The following is a 27,572-nucleotide window of genomic DNA, read 5'->3' on the forward strand; positions in this document are numbered from 1 at the left end:
CGGTGATTGGTCAGTGATCGAAAGCGCTGAAATATGTAACGCACCAGCACTCACTCTAACCAATCAGAGCCACCATTGAGGCTGAGCCACGCCCACACAAGAACCACTTTGTTTCTACCATATAATAACCAGCATATTCACGAAATAATTCACGGAGTAATAATTAAGCTTATAGTCCGGTGTTTACGTATTATATTTGATATTTTTTGTGTTCGTTATTTTAACAAGTTTAATAAATCTTACAAATTAAGAATTAGCACTTATATTAAACCATTATGAATGTAATATATATATTTTTTTAATTGATTAAAATTAATTGCAATTTTCTGCCATTCCTTTCCTAAAATGTAGCATGAAATAAAATAAAATCTGCTTGTTATATTTAACTTCACTCAATGTCACTTTATTGCGATGTAAAGAACACATTAAACTGCATTTTAGTCACATAATGTGTCAATTTATGAAATACACAAACATAAATATTCATCAGACAGAACACAAACAGACTCAATTTGCACTTAAGTCAACTTAAAATAGTTATTAAACCCAACTAGAGTAACTGAAAGGCCTTTAAAGGCACGGCTGCGCAACACTAATGCTGCGCAGAAATTTATTATTATTATTATTATTATTCATCAACAGACAGTCAAATAGAGTTATTTTCCTCAGTCAATGTAGTAACTACCCATAATTGAACATTTACTCACTATTTACTCCCCCTCAAGTGGTTTCAAACCCTTTTGAGTTTCTTCCTTCTGTTGAACACCAAAGAAGATATTTTGAAGAATGCTGGAAACCTGTAACCATTGACTTCCACAGTAGGAGAAACGAATATGATGAAAGTCTCTGGCTATGCATGTATCTTCCTCTGTGATCAGGCTTTGATCAAGGGAGGGTAAATGATGACAGAATGTTCACTTTTGGGTGACGTGTGTGTTTAACGAGTGGTTTGTTCAGTCGCTGTCGCTGTCGCTCTCTGAGCTGACGTAACATCCGTCTTCTCCGACCTCGGCCAGGAACGAATGTCCTGATGCAGAGAAACTGGGATTTAATCAGAGCTACTCATGTGCGCTCACAACATAATTAGTGTAATATAATGAGCACTGCTGCTCACCGTTGACTGTAACACAGGCCTCCTCGATGCGGTCGAACTCATAGCTGACAAACGCACTCTGAAACAGAGGAAGATCCAAATCAGTCATGTTAATCACAAGTCTGACTTCAAATACTAATTTCATTTTCATGTGAATCTACTCCTCTCTTATTGGTCAGATGGGCCAACTACACTCCAATCGGTCAGATAGCTCTCTCCTGATTGGTCACATGGCCCTACTCTGCTTTGATTGATCAGATGGCCCAAAAAGCCCCAATTGGTCAGATGTCTCTTCTCTGATTGGTCATGTGGCCCTACTCTGCTCTGCTCTGACTGGTCAGATGGGCAAACTACATCCCAATTGGTCAGATGTCTCTTTTCTGATTGGTCACACAGCCATAATTTGCTCTGATTGGTCAGATGGCCCAAAAAGCCCCAATTGGTCAGATGATTACTCTGATTGGTCATGTGGCCCTACTCTGCTCTGATTGGTCGTATGGGCCAACTATTTTCCAATTGGTCAGATGACTCTACTCTGCTTGGTCAGATGGGTGAACAATGCCTCAATTGGTCAGATGACTCTACTCTGACTGATTAAGTGGCCCTACTTCGCTCTAATTGGTCAGATGGGCCAACTAATTCCCAATTGGTCAGATAACTCTCCTCTAATTGGTCAGATGGCCCTAGTCTAATCGGATTGGTTATGTCTCTGGTCTGATTGGTCAGGTGGGCCAATTACACCACAACTGGTCAGATGACTCTCGTCTTAATGGTCAGATGGTCCTACTACGCTCCGATTGGTCAGATGTCTCTCTATCTTTTCTGATTTGGCATTTGGCTCTACTCCTCTCTGATTGGTCAGATAAGGCAAGTATGCGCCAATCAGTTAGATGGCTTTTCTCTAATTGGTCCCATGGTCCTATCCTGCTCTGATTGGTCAGATGCCCCTCCTCTAATCAGATTGGTTATGTCTCTGATCTGATTGGTCAGATGAGATAACTACGCCCTGATTGGTCAGATAACTCTGCTCTGATTGGTCACATGGCCCCACTCTGCTCTAATTGGTCAGATAGGCCAACTACACACCAATTGGTCAGATGACTATTCTCTGATTGGTCACATGGCCCTACTCTAATCAGATTGGTTATGTGTCTGCTCTGATTGGTCAGACAGGCCAACTACTCACCAATTGGTCAGATGACTCTACACTGACTGGTCACATGGTCCTACTCTGCTCTGATTGGTCAGACAGGCCAACTACTCTCCAATTGGTTGGATGACTTTACACTGATTGGTCACATGGCCCTACTCTGCTCTGATTGGTCAGACAGACCCACTCCGCCCCAATTGGTCAGATGACTTTACACTGATTGGTCACATGGTCCTACTCTGCTCTGACTGGTCAGACAGGCCAACTACTCTCCAATTGGTCAGATAACTCTACACTGATTGGCAAAATGGTCCTACTCTGCTCTAATTGGTCAGACAGCTATACTCTAATCAGATTGGCTATGCCTTTACTTTGCTCTAATAGGTCAGAGAGGCCATTTACACACCAATTGGTCAGATGACACTCCTCTGATTGGTCACATAGCCCTACTCTCCACTGATTGGTTAGACGGCTCTTTTCTAATTGGTCATGTTGCTCTACTCCTCTCTGATTGGTCTGATGGGGCAAGTACACCCCAACAGGTCAGATGGCTCTGCTCTGATTGGTCAGATGGCCCAGTCTGCTATAACCGCTTTCAGACACAGCTGTAAACAGCAGACCAAATCAATTTGATCTGAACTTCAAGAGTTCCTAACCGCAGAAAAGTGGAATAATTCTTTCTGGGTAACAATAACCCCCTTTACCATTGATCAATGTCAGAAAGGCATAACACTGGCATTAAAATAAAAACAGTAAGAAGTCTATAAGGTGCCTTGTGTTTGAGCAGAGTCGTCCAGTCACGTTTGTCCTTCTTCATCAGCTTCATCACAGGCTCGTTGCACTTCATTTCCCATGAGCACTCCTCAGCGATGATGTCGCCAAACAGCTCCAGCTTGGCATAGTAGTGACGGTCATTCACGTACCCACTGAGAGTAAACCACATCAATAACTTTATATATAAACACAGAGCACATCATCTGGCAAACTCAAGAGCAAAGAAAGATGCTTTTCATTAAAGGAAACCTATTGTGCGCCTTTATACAAGATGTACTGCCTACTTCTGAGACACGTGCATGCCTACTAAAGAGCAGTAACATCTTAAATATGCAAACCGAAACGACTGATATTAGCAGATACTATGATGTGACCTGTAGACGACGGCATCGCAGCTGAATTCACATTTCTGCATCACCGGACTGATGAGCTTTATGCAGACGGTGACCGATTCTCCTCTCTGAAACCACTTGATCTGTGGGTGGAAACTGCAGGGAAAACACTGGATATGATTAACACAGATGGATAACAGACTATCGTGATGTTTATAACTTACCTGGTCAGCTGGAATGAGAAAAGCTTTGAGTTATATGGAGCCTGTGGTGTATTATTGTTGTTGTTATTAAGTGTCTGTAACTGATCCACAGCTTCATCACTCTCTGCATCACCAATAAAGAGAAGAGCAAATCAGGTGTTACTGAGAGTGGAAATGAAAAGAAATGAGCACGTTATACAGCAGGGGAAATGAGTATTGTAATGTTTTGTCCAGGGAATAATATTTGTAAAGGAGCTGCTGACATGATAATGAAGCAGATTTTGGTAAAAACCCAAACTATGCAATTATAACCATTAAACAAACAAACAAAACAGAAATATTAGTTGTGTGTAATAAGAACTGAATAATGAATTGAATAATTTCTGTATTCTCTATTGGATTCGGATCAGGTGGTTGGTTGGGCCATTCTACAGCTTGATTTTCTTTCTCTGAAATCATCTGAGAGTCTCCTTGGCTGTGTTTTTAATCATCGTCTCGCTCAAATGTCCACCCTGGTTTCATCTTCATCCTCCTGCTGATGTAGATGTTGGACTGAAGCAGCTGATCTTCATGTACACTGAGGAAGGGCAGAGGCTTGCTGGAGAACTCCTGAGAGATTTCAGCTGCTGTCTGGGCTTTCACTGCTGAACGACACCTTCCTTTCTTCACGTGTTCAATACTTTTTCCCTGCATTATTTTATTATATAACACAGAACTTTATTTGTAAACTAATTAGTTAAGTTTTCTTTGTATATATGAATTTCTTTGGTTGTTACCAACATCCGAGGAAAAATTCAAAACAACAGCACCTTTAGAAATGAACAAGTTACATCTGAATAAAACCCACCTCTTCAAAATTCTTACCATGAACATATTACTAACTAAGGTTCTTGATCTATGTTCAGGGCTCGACAATAAGGACTGCCCGATGGCCTGGGGCCAGCATGCGAGACACTCTGGCCAGTGTACAGAATGTTACTGGCCCGATCGGGCCAGTGCTGCCTTGTCACTAGTTTGGCTGCGACTGTCTTTCAATTGCGTGCAAATACAATCAAGGGTGCTTTCACACAGACGTTTGTTTCGGAATCTGAGCGGATCGATTGTAGTGAGAAAACAAAACAATGCAGCGAACTAACGATGCAGGATATTTCACAGTGTATTATGGTTGTGTAATAGCCATATATACGGCTATATGAAGAGAGAATGATGAATAGGGCGAGATGTCATTCCTACTGGAAAATATGTGCTTCATTTCTAATGCGAAAGTAAAACCATGCTGAACTATTACTTAGAGCTGTTTATCCGTTAGGAAAATTGACCGAACTTACCATCTGATAATATTTCCATATTTTAATCGTATAATATGTTGTGTTAGGCCTGTTGTTTTGGTCATTTCCGCTCTGACGGCTCGAAAAAAAAGATCATTGATCTGCTTCGCGACCTGATGCAGTCTCTGTTCATCTGCTATGTCTCTCTATAATTTAAGCCTATATGCAGAATTCTAGGCAACGTTTCTTAAATAGACTGATTAATTCAATAGATATAGATTTTTACAAAACTTGACAATTGAAATGAGGCTCTGTATGAGAGAGGCTGACCTCTCTGATTTATATTTAGTGACGTGTTAAAATTAAAGTGCACATTTTTGCTTATAACATACTCCATACACAACTGCTAAAAGTTTGGGGTCAGTATGATCGTTAAATATGTTAAAATAAGCTTCTGCTCACCGAGGCTGCATTTATTTCATCATAAATACAGCAAAATTGTGAAATGTTGCACTATAAAATAACTGTTCAACAGTAGTTTATCGTTTAATTTAATCATTTGACCAGTGATTTTAAAGAAATCACTTCAGAAATCACTAACATTAATTATTATTGTTGTTATAATTAAGATTAATGTTATTGTTATTAATGGTAATGGTAATAAAAGCAATAATGTCTGGAATAATAAGCTTACTTGAAACTACAAACAATAAGTATTAATAAATACTTATTTTAACTTTTATTTTTTTTTACATTTAATAAATGTAGCCTTGAACTGAATAATTTTCCTTAAAAAAACATTTTAAAAAATCAATAAAACTTGTGATTGGTACCGTAAAAAAAAAAAAAAAAAAATATATATATATATATATATATATATATATATATATACACATACATACACACACTCGCACACACACACACACACACACACACACACACACACACATAGCTATTAACTTCTTTGTTGTTGTTTTTTTGTTGGGCCAGTGAAAATTTTGGTTGGGCAAGTAAAAATCGGAACTACTGGCCCGATCAAATCCTTAGCGTTGAACCCTGTATGTTGTTTTTATATTTTATTATTATGCATTGTATTTTTACTGTCTCATCTTATCTTTGTAGTACTTTGGGTTGTGAGAAAAGTGCCTCATAAATAAAATATAATAATATTATTATTATTAATAAGCATGCCTGATTCAGAGCTGGATGGTCCGGTGTGTATCAGAGAGGCGAACCCATTCAGATCAGACCTGAAACGAGGAAAATTGTGTCATAAAAACATTATCATGCCTATAAATATAATGTTGAATACAGTTTGCACTTGCTTAATTTAAATGTCAGCTAATGAACAGATAAACAGGCTGCTATTGTGCATGTATAATACCACATGGTTTTCCAGAAACTCTGGGAGCCCTGCGGCTGCTTTACATGTTTTCAGACGGTCTGTGGTCAGTGTAGTTAACCCATAATGAACACGTCACTAACCCAGCGCTCCTCGCTGACAGCTCTGCATCTTCTCCGCTCTTCATTCCTCCATTACACACCACTGCAGTGTTATTCTGGATGAACATTGCATTATGGCCGCTCACTAAATCCTTCATCCTGCTGGTCAGAAAGTCTTCACTGACCTCCATCCTCTGCTGGGACGACAGTAAAGCGCTCTCAAACCTGTGCATACAACACAAAACACACTTCACATGCATGTAAACATCTATAAAAGAACCATAAACCTGAATATTCTGTTATGTGTTTATAAGATCAGATAATAAAAGTACATGTGATATACATCATGGTGATAAAACAAGCAACAAGCATTTAAATTATTCACACTAAAGCTGTAAATCAGACCTTAAAGTGAATTTATTATGCAGAAATGACTTTTATGTGGGGTTTAACCCCAGTTGTGTGTGTGTCAGCAGTGTGTGAATATCTCCAGCAGCCTCTAATGGTGAACATCAATAGTGTTTGCTCTAATCAGACTTGATGAACAGTCTGCAGAAACACTGTGATTGACATTCTCCCTTTGCATGTGTCATCAGAGGGGGAAAGCCCCGCCCACTAGTGCCCATCTCATTAGCATGTCCAGCAGCCCTGAGTGAGAAGCAGCCGTCTGTCCATTAGCCATTAGAGTGTTTGAGCTGTTATCGATGCTGAAACGATACATTGCACATCCCTAATTTCAAGTATGAAGCGAATAGACTAGCCTGTGTTCTGAGAGCTGCTGATCCAGCATGTTGTGGTTCTGGTCTCTCTGGAAAACCGTCTTCAGCAGATCCACATGCTGAGGATTACTGACCCCGAAGCCCGAGGCGAGGATCTCCGTGTGGACGTTGTACTCGTTGATGAAGGTCTTCAGTCCTGGCACTCGCACCATTCTCACCTGAAGACCACAGAGAGGGAACAGAAACCTCACAAAACCGGCAAACCTCGGCCTGTTGGTGGCGCCGTGATGACCAATACGCACCATGGGGTCGACCCAGATGGTGTTTCCCAAACTCATGACCACACGCGCCTGATGAAGCTTCCCTCGGATCTTCAAACTGACGGCTCTGGTCACCTGAAGAGACACACACACACACTGAATAAGAGGATACGCACACAACGTTCAACATTAAGGTGCAATATGTAGGATTGACACCTGGTGGTCGAACGAGGTATTGCAGTTCAAATTTAAAACATTGGTGAGGTGTTGGTGTGACGGTGACTCAGTGGTTAGCACTGAGCAGAAGGTCACTGCTTCGAGTCCTGGCTGGATCAGTTGAGGTTTCTGTGTGGAGTTTGCATGTTCTCATGTTGGCGTTGGTTTCCTCCGGGTGCTCCGGTTTCCCTCACAGTCCAAACACATGCGCTATAGGGGAACTGATCAACTAAACCTGTTGTAGTGTATAAGTGTTTGTGTGAATGAGTGTTTTCCAGTGCTGGGTTGCAGCTGGAAGTGCATCCGCTGTGTAAAAACATATGCTGAAATAGTTGGTGGTTCATTCCGCTGTGGCGATCCCTGATGAATAAGGGACTAAGCCGAAGGAGAATGAATAAATGAATGAATGGTGAGGAGTGTGTGTGTTTGTGTTGGGCTAAAGCTCCACACCTTCGGGTTCCAGTCCACCTCTCCGTCCACAGGCTGAACTCTGCACAGGATGATCTCCACCGCCTGGCCGGGCAGATCCTGGAACTGAGCGGGAAGCTGGAGCAGCTGGTGTGACTTCACTTCCTGTGTGCGGCCCTCGTCTATGAAGCAGGCGGTGACGCTGCTGAACAGCTGCTCTCCTTTCTCCGGCACCTCCAGCACACGCACACTACAAACACACATCATTACACATGACCTGAGCAGTAAGAGTCAGCGGTGTGATCAGGTTCAATGTTTCTGACAGACGTGTCTTCTGCTCCACAATGGTGCATTTTAAATTTAAAAATGAGCAGCGTTGGTTGACTCATGTAATAATATTACTTTTCTACAGCCAGATCACCCTGCAGCCCAGGAGCGCTCACTCACTGCAGCTAAGCAGGGCTGAGCCTGGTCAGTGTCTGGATGGGAGACCACATGAGAAAGCTAGGCTGCTGTGGCAGTGGTGTTATGGTGTTAGAAAGGCCAGCAGGGGGTGCTCAACCTGTGGTCTGTGTGAGTCCTAATGCCCCAGTATAGTGAAGGGGACTCTATACTGTCAGTGAGCGCCGTCTTTCAGATGAGACATTAACCCGAGCTCCTGACTCTCTGTGCTCATTAATAACCCCATGGCACTTCTGGTAACCCCTAAACTCCCTCTATCAGCTCTTATACATCATGGCCTCCCAATGATCCCCATCCACTGAATTGGCTCTATCACAGTCTCTCCACTCCCCCTATAGCTGGCGTGTGGTGAAGCACTGGCGCTGTTGTCCTGTGGCTGCCGGAGCATCATCCGAGTGGAGCTGCACACTGGTAGTTGTGTAGAGATCGCCTCATGATTGTGAAGTGCTTTGGGTGTATGGCCGTACACAGTAAATGCGCTATATAAATACACGCATTACATTACATTCAGCAGTGTTCATTTGAGAGCACACAAGAAGATCTGCACTTGGGCAGCGTTCATTTGAGGGCGTGCAAGAAGTTTGTTCACGAACAGAGGAAATCGGCAGGCAAGCAAAGAGATTCACATGATTGTATTACATGAACACGTTCTCGACTTGTAATACTGCGCTCACGCCATTTGTGATTGAAGTAACGCCATAGGTAGTTGGTATATCTGTGTAAAAGGGCTGCCACCACAGCTAGAAAACATCCTAGAGGAAACACAGTTCTGGATACACTATATGTGTTTGTTTATCTGCTTGTTAAGTGTGACGTCACGCGAAGTGGCTTCCGGGTCCAAGCACTCTATTCAATTGAATGGGGAGACTCATGAAATGGTAATAATAAACGTTAACAAAGTGATTTAAGGCTTTCGAAAATCTCGATGGCAGTATATAAGTCCATGCCTAATATCCGATGGCCAGAAAGTGATAATTCTTTTTTTATAAATTGTTAAATTTTTGGTATTTGTTATGCAGCAAGCCCAGAGATTGTTGTGTACACTATGCCTTTATATAAAATTAACTTTAATGTGTGATAGCAATAAAACGTGATCATAAACGAATGATTTCTCCACTCAAATGAATGGCGGCTTGGACCCAGAAACAAACATACGTCACAAACACGTCACCACCTAACAAGCGGATTTACTGCACATCAGCAGTTCATGGCTAATTCATGACAAGAGTAAATACATATAAGAATATTTTACATAATAATAATGACAAAATCAAATATCAATCAGCGACGATGCAAAAATCTGTTAAAATTTTACATTAAAATATTAAACAAGCTTCTATTGATGCATAGTTTGGTATATTGGACAATATATAAATGAGAGCTAATGAAAATCTGGAATCTGAGGGGTCAAAATAATATCTGAATATTAAAATACACTGCAAAAAATGCTCATCTTAGAGAGCTTCTAGCCTAAATATCTATATCTAATATCTATATAATATCTAGCCTAAATATAAATTAAATCAAGAAGCATTTTCTAGACAAAAAACTGTTGTTTTAAGAAATAATGAGACTAAATTTAATGAGTTTTACATAAAAAACAAGCAAAATCATCTGCTGATGGGGGATGAAAATGAAACTTATTTCAAAGTGAACACTGGATTATTTTGCTGGTGTGTTCAGCAGTACCGGTGGTAGCAGTTCTCCTCCTGGACGGCGTACAGCGCCCCCTTCAGCACCTCCACAGCACAGCGTCTCTCATTGGCATAATGCAGCTTCATCTGGGTTGCCAGATCCTCATATAAATCCTCCTTCTGTCTGACGATACGCCCGCAGTAAACACTCGCCGTCTTGATGAACAGCGGCAGAACCTGAGGAACAAAACACTGCAGTCAAACACTACACATCCGCACACATCCACCAACATCTGCAGATTACTTCACTAGAACTGAAACGTGTTGTGACACGGTGGCTTAGTAGTTAGCACTGTGGCCTTACAGCAAGAAGGTCACTGGTTTGAGTCCCGGCTGGGTCAGTTGGTGTTTCTGTGTGGAGTTTGCATGTTCTCCCCGTGTTGGCGTGGGTTTCCTCCGGGTGCTCAGGTTTCCCCCACAGTCCAAACACATGCGCTATAGGGGAACTGATCAACTAAACTGGCCGTAGTGTATGAGTGTGTATGGGTGTTTTCCAGCCTTGGGTTGCAGCTGTAGAGGGCATCCGCTGTGTAAAACATATGCTGAAATAGTTGATGGTTTGATCCGCTGTGGCGACCCCTGTTTAATAACAGAGTAAGCCGAAGGAGAATGAATGAATGAATGCAATATATATAACATCCGCTCATAATGCCAAATTGAGCTGCAGAATATATTATAAAATTATATGTATCGCAATAATAATATAGGCAATTTATGTGTGATATTTATTTTACGCATTAATTATTTAGATAAATTTAACCAATCAGATGGGGCCATCTTTAGCCCCACCCCCAGTAGGTGCGGTTATGCTATTAAATGGAGCCCAAAGTTAAACCCAAACCTGAAAATAAACACTACTAGGCGGAGTCGAGACGAGAGAAAGAAATGACAACAGCCAATCAGAGTTATATCATCTGCATATCAGGTTTTCACTCATTTAAAGTGTTTTAAATACTAAATGTTTGAGCCTTGACACCTTTTTGTCTAAATTAGAATTCATTAAATCAGAAAAAAAATCTGTTTATTTTTATATCATAGATAAATAAATTATTTCAAAACATAGCTAATAGGGAAGACTTCTAGGGAAATGTTATATGTTAAGTACTATCATTTTTGCAATACTCAACAATAAAGCTGCATATTTTTCCAGTATCGTGCAGCCCTGGTGTCAAACCTTATATATGCTGACCATCAAAATAATTACTTTCTTCGAATTTTCTTTCGCGCCACATTTACAAACAAAACCAAAACAGCTCTCAGAATTTATTAAGGTTATATGACACAATTCTGAGCGGCACTGTAGCTCAGTGGTTAGCACTGTCCCCTCACAGCATGAAGGTCACTGGTTTGAGTCCCAGCTAGGCCACTTGGCGTTATGTTCTCCTCGTGTTGGCGTGGGTTTCCTCCAGGCGCTGCAGTTCCCCCACAGTCCAAACACATGCACTATAGGGGAACTGATCAACTACATTGGCTGTAGTGTATGAGTGTGTGAATGAGTGTTTCCCAGTACTGGGTTGCAGCTGGAAGGGCATCCGCTGTGTAAAACATATGCTGGAATAGTTAAACATATGGAATGGAATAAATAAGGGACTAAGCTTAAGTAGAATGAGTGAATGAATGACACAATTCTTATTTTCCTATATTCTACAACACAAACCATGCGCTGATCTGATCATTTCAAGTGCAAATTAACTGCCGTCAACAAAAGGAAGCTTTTAACACCCTTGAAATTATCCAAAATCTGCCTGATTCAATGACAATCCATAATATTTGTGCACCAATACTTATTTCTAAATCAAACATGCGATCATTAGTCCATGCATGCTACATAAATGACTGAACTCAGAGATTGTGTCTGTGTTTTTAAATCTGTGTATGTTTGTGTTATGGTCCAGCAGCTCACCATGATCATCCCGGAGTCGGGAAGTTGCGTCTGATCCAGAGACGTGTTGATTGTGTGTCTGTCTGGACAAACTGTGCTGTCTCTGCAAACACACACACACACACACACACACACACACACTCACTCTCTAAACCGAATCAGGTTTGAACTAACTAGAACTGCGGAGGAGGAGAATTTTGAAGCTATACACATAGACTGTAAAAACTCTACCAAAACATAAAAGCATGGAAACTTATCCTAGTGCTCCCACTCAACTCTAAGTCCAGACAAAGAGCTGCACCACGAGGCCCACTAAGTGAATACAGACCTGCACCACAGGGACTAGTGAGCCCAGTAGCAGAGCTGCACTATGGGGCCCACCGAGTCCAGATGCAGAGCTGCACCTCAGGGACTGGAGAACCCAGAATCATGATCTGTGTGTGTGTTAGTGAGACCTGCAGAAGCCGAAGCTCTTGAGCGAGCAGCACAGCGGCCGGTGCGTCTTCTGCTCCTCCTTGGCCTGCTGGATGCCCAGAGCGAACTGCAGCAGCTCCGGAGGCAGCAGAGCACCGGTTCTCCGCAGGTACCGCAGGACACCGCACACATGACGGACGTTCTGCTCCGACAGCAGCAGCACAGACTGAGCTCCGGGGGTCCAGTCCTCACTGTGATCCTGCACACACACACACACACACACACACACACACACACACACACACACACACACACACACACACACACACACACACACACACACACACACACACACTCAGAAGTGGATGAAAACGACCCAACAGCCCACAAGGGTTAAAGACAGAGTTAAGCAGAGCAGGTACCACGTCTGACAGCTTCCTGAAATTCTCCGACATGCAGAACAGGCGGCTGCCGAACAGCTTCGGAGTGCTGGGAAACCCATAATGCACCACACAGGTGGCATCCCGGATCCCGAGGGCCTTCAGGCAGTCATTGGTGGTCACTGGAGGAGGAATAAAACACTGATGAGCCGCTGAGACACACGGAGATGTCCGTGTTCAGTTCAGATGCTGACCCAGAATGACTTGCGTTCCCTGGCTGATGTCCTTCTTCCACTGATCAATGATGAAGTCGAACTGGTCCGTCGCGTCCTCGTGAGCTTTGAGTGTGAAGACCGCAGTGTTTACCACCGCCTTAAAAACAAACACGATGCATTGTGGGAAATACAGAGGATGCAGAAGCCAACATGGTTATTTCAGTAAATCAGAGTTAAATTCAATACTTGAGATCTTTTTAAGATTATTTCAATACATCTGAAGACCTCATTACCAGTTTTGGTGACTGCAGTATATTTAATACATACTGATTTTAAGTCTACCCCGATGAAAAACAGCACAATATTAGGCTAATCAATCTGGCAACCTGCACTTGCTTTTGTTTTGCTGCAGGAATGTAATACCTAGTTCAACCACTGGGTGTAAAGTTTACATGCTACACCTTTAAAAGTCAACACAATCATCTATGAATAGAGATTAAAGATGCGATTATTTATTTTAAATGAAGATTATTAAAAACTAGAAGAAACACAATAATTAAATGAGCATGCGACTGCTCTAACAAATGCATGTTCATCACGATCCACACATACATTAGATTAAAATCGACCGAATCATTTAAAAATAAGATGTAAAAATCTCTTCACTAAACCTAAACATCAGTCAGGCTGAATAAAAATGCTAATTGACTCTCTTCCAGCAGGGGGCGCCAACAGAACAGCAGGATTAACTGTGCAGTAAACAAAGCAGCAAGCAGGACTTTATTGATTTGGTGATTGGTGGAACCCTCTACCTTATACACGTGCTCCGTCTCCTCTGCAGAATTTGTGATGATCAGAGTTTTCTGCGGTTTTGGCGGCTGGAAATCCAGCGACGAGAGAAGAACCGAGACTTTATCACAGTCCAGACACAACTGCACCCTCTGGTGGAGCACAGAGACATGGGAGCGTGTGTGTTAGTGTGTTCCAAGCAGCAAAGTCCCGCTCTCGCTTGTGAAACTAATACAGAAGTAACTGAAACTGCAGTTCATTGACTGGCCACTGGGGGCTGTTTCAAAACTGAGCACATTTCTTCTGACTCCCATGTTAAAATGGCCATCTTTACAGCAGAAACAAACGAGTTTACAGCCTGGAATAAAAATGGTTTTGGTATATTTAGCTAGTATTACCCTTCGTGACAGCTGTGAGGGGGTGAATTTTTTAAAAACTCATTAGCTTAATTTATAATAAGCCTTAAAATTTTGCATAACTAAGGGTGTGGCAACTTGATTGACAGCTAGGTCTCTGCTGCTCACCATCACGCCACATCAGCTGATTCTAGCCGCTGGACTCCACATATATAATGTATTTTTGATTCGGTTTTGTGATATGTGTGTGTTTATGTGTGTAGACCTGGTGAACTCTGCCATACAGCGCTGCCTCCTCCATGACAGTGATGATGACGGTCGGGTGGATCATGTGTTCCCTCACCAGCCCGTCGATGCCCGCGCTCCACCGTCCACCCACAGCGATGATCTGCCGTGGGCACGCCACCCGCTCCTCTGCACACACCAGCTGCTGGAAGTGTTTCAGGATGATGGAGATCTGATCTGGAGCCTGCGAGTACAGCAGATCCGCCTCATCCAGAACTAGGTGACAGAGACGCAGGAAGAGGAAACACTGAGCCTCCAGCAGCCGGAGCAGAGAGAATGGGGTCGTGACCAGCAGCTGACCTGCAGCACACACACATCACTAGCTGTGCTTCCACACAGATTCAAATCAGATGTATGTGTAAAACTGTAATATATCATCAAACATTCGTGAATAAAGCACTTTATAAAGCTAATGTTTAAGATAATCTAGTTTTAAAAGTTTAATCGGCATCGCTGGATTGAAACAGAGCTACTGACTTCCATAGTAAGAAGAAAACAAATAGCATGGATGTCAATGTCCACCACACACACTCACAGTTCTTCTGGATCTTGAACTTCTTGGGCTCATCCTGGTCCACACCCAGCAGCACACTGGTGGGATGGAGACCGTGTGTGGCTTTACTGTCCTCCAGGAGCTCCAGCACGGTCTGAACCTTCTCCCACCCCGGACAGAGGATTACGGCTACCGGCTGCAGACACAGCCACAGACACACAAACACACACACACACACACACACACACACAAACTGAGAACAGATATCCTGAGAGAGACTAGAATTGTAGAAATGGAAATTATGCTCTGGATCAATTGGTTTTTGGATTTGCTGCACCACTAGGCTCACTGAGGCCAGACGCAGAGCTGCAGTACTGGGCCTTGTGAACCCAAAAGCAGAGCTGCACCATGAGGCCCACTGAGTCCAGACAAAGAGCTGCACCACTAGGCCCGCTAACAGGGACTGGTGAACCCAGAAGCAGAACTGCACCATGAGACCCACTGAGTCCAGACAAAGAGCTGCACCACAAGGCCCGCCAACAGGCACTAGCGAACCCAGAAGCAGAACAGCACCATGGGGCCCACTGAGTACAGACAAAGAGCTGCACCACTAGGCCCGCTAACAGGGACTGGTGAACCCAGAAGCAGAACTGCACCATGGGGCCCACTGAGTCCAGATAAAGAGCTGCACCACAAGGCCCGCCAACAAGCACTAGCGAACCCAGAAGCAGAACAGCACCATGGGGCCCACTGAGTACAGACAAAGAGCTGCACCACAAGGCCCACTAACAGGGACTAGTGAACCCAGAAGCAGAACTGCATCATGGGGCCCACTAAGCTGCACCACGGGGCCTTGTGAACCCAGAAGCAGAGCTACACCATGGGGCCCTCTCGATTCCAAAGACAGAGCTGCACCACAGGGACTAGTGCACCCAGATGCAGAGCTGTGCCATGAGGCCCACTGAGTCCAGACACAGAGCTGCACCACAGGGACTAGTAAACCCAGATGCAGAGCTGTGCCATAAGGCCCACTGAGGCCAGACATAGAGCTGCACCACAGGGACTAGTGCACCCAGATGCAGAGCTGTGCCATGAGGCCCACTGAGGCCAGACACAGAGCTGCACTACTGGGCCTCATCAATCTAGTAAAAGAGCTCCTCCATGAGGCCCACTGACGCCAGACACAGAGCTGCACAACAGGGACCATTGAACCCAAAAGCAGAGCTGCATCATGAGGCCCACTGAGTCCAGACACAGAGCTGCACAATAGGGACCATTGAACCCAAAAGCAGAGCTCCACCATGAGGCCCACATACCATCTGTGCAGTGACTTAAAAAGTGACTGTAATGTTAATATTTTAATCCTGCCATGTTGATGACTGATGTGATCATAGAGTAATGGATTGGTAAATACAGTATGTTTTATCTGTAAACAGTAAGCATTAGTGTGAGCCTCACCCCTGTGCGAGCGGCGAGGCTGGAGACCACAGAAACCGTATGTAAGATCATCAGCAGGGGAGGAATATAAGACAGAGGATTGTCCCCGCTGTGAGACACCAGCACCGTGTCGAAACCCCGAGCCACAGCAGGCCAACAGTAGCTCTCCGCCACATTCGGCCCACTGTACTTCCTCCACAACAGGAACTAAAACACAAGAACAGTAAATTAGATACTGCAAGTAAAATATCTTGTGTTAAAGACATTTCTGCATTAGGTTAAAGTGTGTGAATACTGCGGTTTTCTTCAATGCAGATGCTTTTAAGTTCTGAAATAGAGCTGTGCAATACCAGTGTTTTCTACACAAACATTACAAACTAATGCAGGGCAAACATTTATCACAATGGATTGGATTCAAAATAAGTTTGCATTTAATTAATATATATGTGAACTGTTAAAGAGACAGGCCTGATTTTGAATCTGTTAATAGAAGCAATAGATAGATAAATATATGTAACTAAATATATACTGGCTAGTATGCATACAAAGTATTTTGTGTATACACATACATACTTCAGATTTTTTTCAATATATACATATATATATATATATATATATATATATATATATATATATATATATATATATATATATATATATATATATATATATATATATATATACACACACAAATTATATATAAACTTAAATATCTATGTTATTATAGATTTATTTGTTTAAATGCAAAATCGGCAGCACTGGTTTTAGTCATAGCACATCTTGCACTACATATTCAGTCAGTCATTTATGATGTTTCAATATGATGACAAATGTTATTAAGTCCATTGTAGTTTTGTTTAATCTTGTTGTTGTTTATGTATGTGTGTATTTACTTGTACACACACATGATAAATATACACAGCACACAGGCATGTGTTTTGTAAAAATGTATTTTTAATTTTGGAAGCGATTAATCTTTGGCCAGCACTATTATAAACACCTTTCTGAACTGCTCTGTGATTGGGGCGCGCGTCAGGTTACTGCAGGGTTCAATGCGAATGGCGGAGTGAACCAAAACACCAGAGTGACCCGGATCACAGCGCGCAACCTGGAAAACACAACAAAACAACACAATATGCAATATACTTATAGCAGTATATGCAATTATAACATTAATCCATGGAGATTTAAAAAAATACTGTGCTTAACTTAAATGAGGGCGTGTTTCTGGGAAAAAGGGTTGCATATGTTTTAGAGAGAATGCCTGATTTTAAAGTTATTAATAAATAGTAGAAGCTCAATAGGTCGATAAATATTTGTGAATAATATAAGCTGACTTGTATGCATACACATAGATATGCATTTATTTTCCTTAATGCCTGTACACATAATGAAGGTCATTTGTGACCATTCTGTAAAGAGATTTAATTAGGACAAGTGCACACCCTGGATGTACATAATTGCCCATTTTAGTTATTTATTAGTTATTTATTCCTTTAATAATTTACTTTAAAATTAAAAAAAATTAAAATATGGACTCTATGCAACTTGAACTATACAACATGAGTACTCTAATGATTCTTTACAATAAACAAATTAGAAAATATTATTAATAAGCAATGAGCACTCTTACTTTGGCATCAACAGTTTCCTGGTCTGGATTGAGTGGATCTGGGTTCAGAAACTGCATAAGTCTGTTCACAATTAAATAATAGACACACAGATATATATATATAGAATAAATGAATATATTAAGATGAATATATTAAATAATGGACAAACAGAACAATATTTAATGAAAACTCATTTTAGACTCAATTTAATGGGTGAAGTCTGTACAGTGAACCCACCGTGCACAGGCCAGCTGATCATCCAGACTGGGCTCTTGTGGGAGATCTGCCTCTTTCAGCTCCTCAGAGTCGATAGCATTGTAAACACTGTTATTACAGTAAATTAAAAAGACATTAAGATTAAAGCACACAAAAGAACATTTCACACAAGTTGTATCATTTTTACAATTAAAAAAGCACTCGGTCAGTGGCAGAATTGAGTGATTGCTTGAAGTTGTGCTTTTTCAAAACATGCTTCAATACAAACAGTATTTTCTATATAAACATAAAACATGCTCTATCTTATTCTCCATCTGCCAAAAAGTCAGCTAGATGTGTTTAACTGTATATCATTCAGTGTCTGTAAAAACAATTATATTTTTTAATTACTACGAGGTCTGCACAGGGGTTAATATAAGCTCTGCAAACACTGCACATGTTCTGTTAACAATGACAAATGAGAATTACTAAAGCCAAATATATAAAAACTAAACAGAAACGTGTTCTCAAAATAAAAACTAAAGCAAAACTAACAAAACCATTACTAAAACAAGCTAAACTGTAGAAATGTAGAGCAAATTTAAAAATAGCATTGAAATAAAAAGTAATTAAACAATGCAAAACTATAATAATGTTTTAGTTTCAAAGTTATATAATACTATAAATGTTTTGGTGCATAGACATTCTAACATGCACAGAGCCAGTTCAGAGAGTAATTTTAAAAATGAGAAAAATGCAATATATATATATATATATATATATATATATATATATATATATATATATATATATATATATATATATATATATATATATATATATATATATTTATTTTATTAAAACCAAAAAGCAACCATGGAGATTGTACCGAATGTTCAATGTTGTATTGAGTATTGCAGCATCCCGAACACACGCACAGACACAAACACAAATATATTGTCAAAATAAACCAGGTGTGTTCAGTCTCACCGTGAACCCTCGCTGTTGTCATCGGTTTGACCAGGGCTGCTCTGCTTCTCTTCCACAGACTGAAAATATTAAAATTTCATTAAAATAAAATTATTATGCTTAGGTTTACATTTTGTTTTGCACTTAAATCTAACTATAATCGCAACAAAGTTCTGAATACATATTTTATTACTGTTTATCATTACACAGGAAGAGTAATAGACATTTACTGTCACCAAACCACCCGTGGGTGCATTAAATACTTAATATAATATTGTAGTTTAAACAAAGTCTTCATGACAAGCTATACATCATTTGAAAGCTTAAAATGTTAAGTTTCCACATCTGGTGAGTTTTGATAGATATTACTGAGCATATAAAGCTCATTTGTTTACATATCAACTTCAAATTTGGACAATAATTTGTTCAATAATTTGTTGATATTTGGCTTTGATTTTCTGTCAAGTTTTGTAAAATACATATTTTATGTAATTTAACAACCAAAAATGAGTCTGAGTTTAGATCTGGGCACTGAGGATTGGCATTCAATTATGCGTTGTTAAAAAACAGTTTGGAGGCTAAAACAACATTTACCAGATTATAGATGATAAATAAATCACACACCACCCAAATTAGGGTGATTTCCACCAAGCATAACATGCAACCAATACCATAACAATAAATAAATTTGATATAATTGTAATGTAAAATGCATTCAGGAGCCTTTTCAAGACACAAAACCACATTTTCACACACACACACAAAAAAAATTCACTTTAAAAATAATATTTTCAGCTGATGCATGTTAAAATCACCAACAGCCAATCAGAATCCATCCTGATAATTGAGTTTAAGCAATATAAGAGACTGATGTTAAAATCGCAGCACTTAATTAGGTCTATTGAAGATTATGAAATAACAATATTGTCCTATTACTACTACTAATATAGTAATAAATAATTATTAATATTAACAATAAGAATAATAATCATAATAAGAATAATAAGCAAAAATTGCGCAATGGTATGGATTCTTATATGGTTTTATCAATAGTGCATTAATGTTGTCACTAATAACTACTGTTTTCTTCCTTATTACTTTTACTCATTAAATCAGGGATGTCCCAACTCGACCTGGAGAGTCGATGTCCTGGAGAGTTTAACTCCAACCCTAATTAAACACACATGAATCAGCTAATCAAGCTTGTATTAGATATACTAGAAGCTTCCAGGCAGGTGTACTGAAGCAAGTTGGAGACCACTCCATGACCGAGTTTGGACACCCCTGTATTAAATCCTTTATTTATAAACCCAAATTTGAGCTTACTTCAGGAATCTGCTTTGGCTGTAAAAGTGTGGTAAACTTCATGTACCTGTTAAAGGAAACACAATTTACTAGTTACTAAACCGTCTATATATATATATGTTGATTTTTAGTATAAAACATCATGCTGGCCAGTTAATTATATCATTATCAAATGATTTTCAATAAGTCTGGCATTAGAATGAAGGGCAGACATGTGATGAGCTCTTACTGTGATTTACTGTGGTGAATCTGAGCAGTGAAGAGGTCAGTGGCTTCAGCTCGGATCCTCCATCCTCTGCCGATCTGAGAAAGACCACAGACAAGAACATTACACACACAAATAATACATAAATAAACACACAGACGGCCACAGTATACACACACACACACACACAGAATATAAACACACGTACAGTATATGTTCCAGGATTACGGCGCAGTTTCTGCACTGGAGGTTTCCCCACAGACGGTGTGTGTATTTCCTCTGCTGCTTCTGCTTTCTGCTGCTCTGCTTCTGAAAGACAAACTCAACATTTTATATGTGACTGTATTATTACCAATCTTTCTTTTCTGCAAATATTAATGTGTTATGATCAATTATTGACATTTATTTACATTGTTACTTATTCATTAACAATAGCACTCAAATATTGTTAATAGTATATCACATTTGGTCATGTCATTAATTAGTTTTTTTTTTATATTCAGCTCATTTAGTTTAGCGCATTTAATTTTGTAAATATTTAGATAATAATTCCATATTTCTTTTTTTATAAACATTTTTTAATGCAAATGTACTCATCAGTATATAAAAAGAATATATATCTGAAAATAAAACCTTCAAGATTTACAAAAACAACTCCATCTTTATTATTTTTTTAAAAATCATCTTATTATAATGCTAATTAACTCTTCAATGCATAATAAAAAAACTATCTATGAAAATGAACGATTAAAAAGGTTGCTTAGGTAAATGAACTCAAGCTAATTTACATAAACATAACAATTTCTTTATAAATCTTTATATATTATCTTTAAGTTTTGTATATAAATCATGTTTTTATTGCAAATAAACAGATTAATGCAATATTTTTTAAAAACTAGTTTTTGAATACTAAAAAATACACTAAAAAGTTGTGTTTTGGTAAATTAGCTCTAGCAAAAACAAATATATCTTTATTCATTATTATAATTTTTATGCAAATTAGCTCTTCAATACATAATAAAAAACATGATATAAAAAATGCATATTTTTTAAGTTAGTTTTTTTTGCAAATAAAATTTCAAAACAACTTTTTTTTTTTTTTTTAAATAAATAATTTTTTTATGCAAACTAATTCTTCACTACCCACACACAAAAAAAACGTGGGAATAAATGTATAAATCATTTAAAAAAAAAAAAAAAAAAAAAAGGTATCCACAGATTAAATTAAGTTCATTTGACAAAGCATATCTGCATCTGTATACATATCAATAAACACAAACACACACAAAACATAATTTACCAAAATTTTAGTGCTGGGCAAAGGTTAATCGTTAGTATTCATTCATTCATCTTTTTTTCGGCTTAGTCCCTTTATTAATCTGGGGTCGGAACACAGCGGAATGAACCACCATTTATCCAGCATATGTTTTACACAGCGGATGCCCTTCCAGCGGCAACCCAACACTTGGAAACATCACACACGCATACATACACTACGGACAATTTCACCTACCCAGTTCTCCCCTATGTGTTTGGACTGTAGGGGAAACACACGCCATTAAGGGGAGAACATGCAAACTCCACACAGAACCATCAACTGACCCAACCAGGGCAGTCCTAGATATTAATCACATCCAGAATAAAACTTTGTTTTGACAACATTTATGTGCGTGTGTGTATGTTATATATTTATTATGTACATGTGATACATACACATACATAAAAATAAAAATGTTCAAAACAATTTTGGGTAACACTTTTCAATATTGTATTAATTTTAGTGAATGCATTTACTAACATGAACAATGAATAATACACTTATTACAGCTTTTGTTCATGTTAGGTGTGTGTGAATGGGCATGTATGAGTGTTTCTCAGTACTGGGTTGCAGCTGGAAGGGCATTTGCTGTGTAAAACATATGCTGGAATGATTGGCGGTTCATTCTGCTGTGGCCACCTCTGATGAATAAGGGACTAAGCGAAGGAAAATGAATGATCTAAATGTATTCATATGCAGTTTTATATTCTGGGTATGACAAATGACAACAACAAAAAAAGTTTAATTAAAAATTTTGGGGCCGATAATTACGATAGGTAATGCCTACATGCCGCACCTTTAACTTTTGCTCAGCACTGATAAAAAAAAATTATAAAAATGTTAAATAAAAGTGTGAATATGTTTAAACAGAAGTGTCGTGAGTGAGCTCTTGACATCCAGCTTGACCTGTGTGTGTGTGGTCTGTGCGCTGCTTTCTGGTGGGCGTGTCCGGGGGCGGAGCTCTGAGCGGGCAGCAGCCCTTCATCTCCAGCAGCTGATGAGGACTGGAGTAAATATCCCACGCCAGACTGACCGGAGCCCGATCTGTGCTTCTGCTGCCGTCCGCATCGCTCACGAAACACGCAAACTTCTTGGCCACCAGCTCATGGTTCACACAGATCTGCAAAACCCCAAGCAGATCAGCTCTTAGATGGGATTGCTCCAAAAACCAGCGCTCTGGGCTTGAACACGGATGTTTTACCTTGGTATTATTGATGGTCAGGTAGAGCTCGATGGAGGAGCAGTCGTCTTGTGTTTCACAGAGAACGGCTTCAACCAGAGTCGACACTGAAACACACACACACACACACACACACACACACACACACACACACACTTCAATATTATCAAATATATTCGCAATATCATGCCAGATTTAGGAATTTTCATGTTATGCTAACCAACAGTCGGACTTTTGATTCATTAATAGGCCTACTTGGTTTACAAAGTTACATAAAGGGGACTTATTATGCAGAAAAGACTTTAATGTGGGGTTTAAACATGCAGTTGTGTGTCAGCAGTGTGTGAATATCTACAGCAGCCTCTCATGCTGCGTTCACACCAGACGCGGAAAGCGTCAAGCGCGAGTGATTTACATGTTAAGTCAATGCAAACGCGCGAATTGACATCCTGTGGCGCGATACGCGCGAATGGCGCGGTGCGAATGACGCAAATTGCGCGAATGGCACGGGGCGAATTGAACGTTTTGTGCGTTTGACGTGCTTTACGAGCGTTTTGCACAAATCTCGAGTTCGAAAATCTGCACTTTAGCGGACATTCGCACCGCGTTAACCAATCAGAAGCTTGCTCTTGTGGGGGCGTGATTGTGACGAAGAACAGTTCATCAAACTGGGCTTGGCTCAGTCAGAAGCACCGCTAAAAGCCTCCGTCATCCAGGTTCAGTTTCTGGAGGAGCTTATGAGCTTACACAGTTGGATGCACCTCTGAAAGGATGTAGTGGACTCAGACACGACCCTAAACGCATCGACGCTGTTTCTCAGTCTTCATAAAGCACATAAACACTGTTATTTTCTTAATAAAATCCATGTTAGCCATTTAGCTATGAAGCTAGAGTCTTTGGGCAGACAGAAGCCCTGCCCATCACGCGAATCCACCTCTATAATGCGAGCTGGTGTTTACCTTGCAGCAGGTTGAGCAGGTATTTAGTGGCGGAGCTGTCCCACGATGCAGACGGCCTGAGACAGACACAAACAGAGCGTCAGATGAACAGAGATTCGGATCAAGAGAGAGTGTTTCTGCAGCTTGAGACGTACACCAGCTCGGCCGTGTCCTCAGAGAGCGGCACCTGCAGTGTCATAGGACGAACGGCGGCCAGCCTGAAGCGCCGCACACGGAAGGGAAGCAGCAGGAACTTCTCAAGCGGAGTCCTGACGCTGACGAAACACACACAAGAATGAGGAGTAGGGGTATGCCAGATCATATAATCCATAATAATACTGCTATAAATCTTTACATGCGAGTGAAATTTCAAACGTTAGTGCGGAAACATACTCGTCCTCCCTAACGATGATGCGGTCTCCGTAGTCCACTAACAGACACCAGGCCTGAGTGTCCAGCACCCCCTGCAGGACGGACTCAACAATAGCTCGACACCAGCTCTTCAGGGCCACGCTGAACACCACACACACCTGCAGAACACACACACACACACACACACACGCCTATTAAAACAATCATTTTGCTACCCATCCATCTTAACCTGCAATGCGCAAGTAGCACGATACTGGGAAAACAAGCGATATTGAATAACGATATTTCTTCTGATATAACATTTCCCTGGAGAAATGCTATTTTTCTTTATACATATTTTTAACCGGCAACTATTTTTAATGTAGTTAGATCTTTTTAAAATTTGCTTTCCTAAACCGCTGCATTACGCACTGCAACAAGCACACAGACATGAGGTTGTTGTACATATATGACATACCAGTCCCTCTTTCAGCTCCGAAGGCTTCAGTTTCTGAACATCCAGGTCGACCTCATGATAGAAAAGGTTCATTCTGACCTTCAGGTTCTCGTATTCCTCTGGACTGACCACCTGCAGGCCTGGACCCTTCAGAACTCGAGCCCACAGACAGCCCGGGTCCTCGATCTGAAACACGGAAAACATTCAATTCCTCCGTCATAAAACGCCAGAGCCATGATCACACTGAAACCTCTATTGGATTATTACTTATTACAAGTGCTGCCAAACTATTTATCACATCCAAATTTGTATTTGGATATCGTGTTTGTATTCGCTGTATATGAATATTGTTTATATATATATATATAAAATAAAACATATATAAAATACAAAAAAATATATACGCATCTATCAATTTATTTAACTTGCATTAGATAAATAAACATGTTCTTCAAATATGTCAATGTAAAAGTTTATATTATATAAAGGATTATGCAAAATCACATTAAAATTGCCTAAAATAAACCATGTGATATAAATGTTTACCATGTAAACAAACAATATACACTACAACATCTGTAGGAACCCCATACATTACAAAACTGCAGTATGTTGTGCTCTACCTTGATTATTTGTATTTCCAGCATCTCCAATTTCTAAAATCTGCAAAAGGGTGAAAAATAAGATGACAAAACGCATTATAAAGCTCATACTTCACTTAAAAATCAACATAACAAATATAATGGAAGCTTATGGAGCAGAACTGGAGCACAGTGGTGTGAAATAATAGCATTACTTGAAAAATGTTTTCATGAGAGAACTATTAGACCGTCCAATAACTTAGAAAAAAAATGACAGGCAATCATAAGAAACGTTTGGGTGCATTTACTTTTACACAAGACTATCTGCATTAAAGTCCAGTCGTGTATTCATTATTAAATGACATGACCTTTCTCTTTATCAGTAGGTAATGGTTCAGACACTTTTCTGAATAGTTTGTGTATTGTTCTCAATTCATACAGCATGTTTAATAGATTCCAGCAAGTTAGTTTTCTTCATTACCTAATTAACGCACTCAGCTAACTTATTAACTTACTGTGGATATCTGACCTGCAGAGTTGAAGAAGCGTCTGTTTATATGTTACACAACAAATAAAGAGAACTTTAAATGAATTCAGTTGTTAGTTAAACAAATAAAACCAACTAAAACTGAGCAATAATGAGAAATTAGCATGAAAGAAATCTTGTGAACTAACGTTAACAATGTTGACCTTATAAATATCTATGAATGTTGACGTTAGCAAACAGCGTTGTTCCTAAGAAAGTCATAAGGTGACATGATAAACAACATTTAACGGTATATAAACCAAGTTAATATTAAGTTACCTACATTTTACGGAATATTATATCACATGTTTTTGTCTGGCGTCCAGGAAAACCCACAACATGACCGACGACACGCCGACTTCACTCCTCAATCGCGAGTGATTCTTTTTGAACGAATCGGTTGAACCAGTGATTCAATGACTCGTTCAGTTATTCGGTTGATTTCATTTTCGATGTCTTATACTGAAGTAAACGATGTAATATAACCTTGAAAGGTAGGAATAGTGCTTCATCAGTCTTATAGCTTCTGTATAATAATGAATACAGTATTTCTCCATCTATAATTAAGGAAGATTCGCGCGTTATCAAAAGCAGCACATGCGCAGTAGATATAGTAGAACGTGAAAGACAACAGAGAAACGTCAACTTTACCGCTTTTAACGACCGGTACAGTTATAAATCGTTACACAGGAGATATATCAAGCAAATAAATCGTGCGAAGTGCAAAAATAATCTTCGTTCATGCGTTAAATTCGACAAACACTTACCGCGCGCGCGTCCGTCTGACTGGAGAAGAGCTGCTCGTTCAGGCCGCTGATGACGTCACGCGATGGATATTGGTTCACCTGATGCAGATTATGTAATAAATCACACATCATCATAATCTCTAGCTTTTTTTTTACACCTGGCAACCGTATAACTGTGATTGTACGCTGTTAACATACTTCCTCTCATGTTAATGTAATTGTCGCGAGTATGTTTGTGTGTTAAATATCACAAAGGTGAAGATAAAAATAAGTATGTTTAATAAAACAGACAAATCTGCTTGAAACTCGACTAGATTTACGGTAAAATTCACAAATATTCAGAAAAGTTGATTAGAGTTTTTAAAATGAGTGACATTGCAACTTTCAGATATTATTTATTTTATTAATCAAAAACTCCTTGTTTAGTCTGATCGTGCATACAGACATTTACTATAGGTTTACACATCTTTACATTCCAGTGTGTTCATCATAGCATAAAAATAATAACATATAAGTTAATTAATTACTTAAAAACCTTAAAAGAAATAGACTAAATATAATATCCTGTACGGCCTCCTTAATTTTGATTAAACTAATGTTAAACAAACACACCAGATTTGCAGAAATATCTTCAGTCTAACAAGTCTCAAGCCTGGGTGTGCCTTTTCTCCTCTAATAATGTCATGTAATGAACAAATACTCTTGAACTTTGAGGTTCTAATTAAAATTTCATTTCAGCATTGTCCCTCTGAGAACTCCGGTGACATTTTCCCGAATTAATGTAAAACACTCTTTAAACAGAAATAAATCAGCCGTTAAAAACAAACATCATCACACTGATGGCTTTCTTTTCAACATTATTCCTATAACTAAACATTTACAGCAGGTATCTTCATTAATAATCATTTAATCACC

General features: G+C 39.7%; 1 protein-coding gene across 6 annotated transcripts; it reads right to left on the minus strand.

The window, feature by feature from the left end:
• Positions 1-381: 381 nt before the first annotated feature.
• On the minus strand, positions 382-26,718 carry tdrd12 (tudor domain containing 12). 6 transcript variants are annotated; one of them, XR_012400555.1, is made up of 35 exons: positions 26,679-26,718; positions 25,428-25,467; positions 24,826-24,990; positions 24,390-24,526; positions 24,152-24,271; positions 24,018-24,073; positions 23,080-23,165; positions 22,785-22,998; positions 20,769-20,869; positions 20,585-20,658; positions 20,377-20,422; positions 19,072-19,130; positions 18,124-18,210; positions 17,907-17,967; positions 17,274-17,381; positions 16,295-16,480; positions 14,879-15,032; positions 14,324-14,643; positions 13,726-13,854; positions 12,953-13,070; positions 12,741-12,880; positions 12,360-12,577; positions 11,926-12,007; positions 10,327-10,601; positions 10,018-10,199; positions 7,909-8,116; positions 7,285-7,377; positions 7,025-7,200; positions 6,306-6,488; positions 6,012-6,070; positions 3,574-3,676; positions 3,392-3,505; positions 3,016-3,169; positions 1,115-1,172; positions 382-1,027 (listed from the first exon to the last, which is right to left on the minus strand). XR_012400555.1 is itself a non-coding variant. In XM_073943443.1 (34 exons), the coding sequence occupies exons 2-34, from the start codon at positions 25,449-25,451 to the stop codon at positions 954-956; spliced, it is 4,005 nt and encodes a 1,334-aa protein (XP_073799544.1). In that variant the 5' UTR covers positions 25,452-25,467; positions 26,679-26,718; the 3' UTR covers positions 382-953. The 6 variants fall into 6 exon arrangements, 4 of the variants coding, with proteins under 4 accessions (XP_073799544.1, XP_068073693.2, XP_073799545.1 ...); XR_012400556.1 differs by having other exon boundaries at positions 26,195-26,718; XM_073943443.1 differs by lacking the exon at positions 10,327-10,601 and having other exon boundaries at positions 14,324-14,559.
• Between the last annotated feature and the right edge of the window lie 854 nt (positions 26,719-27,572).

The sequence above is a fragment of the Danio rerio genome, chromosome 25, assembly GCF_049306965.1.
Source record: "Danio rerio strain Tuebingen ecotype United States chromosome 25, GRCz12tu, whole genome shotgun sequence".
Classification (NCBI taxonomy): domain Eukaryota; kingdom Metazoa; phylum Chordata; class Actinopteri; order Cypriniformes; family Danionidae; genus Danio; species Danio rerio.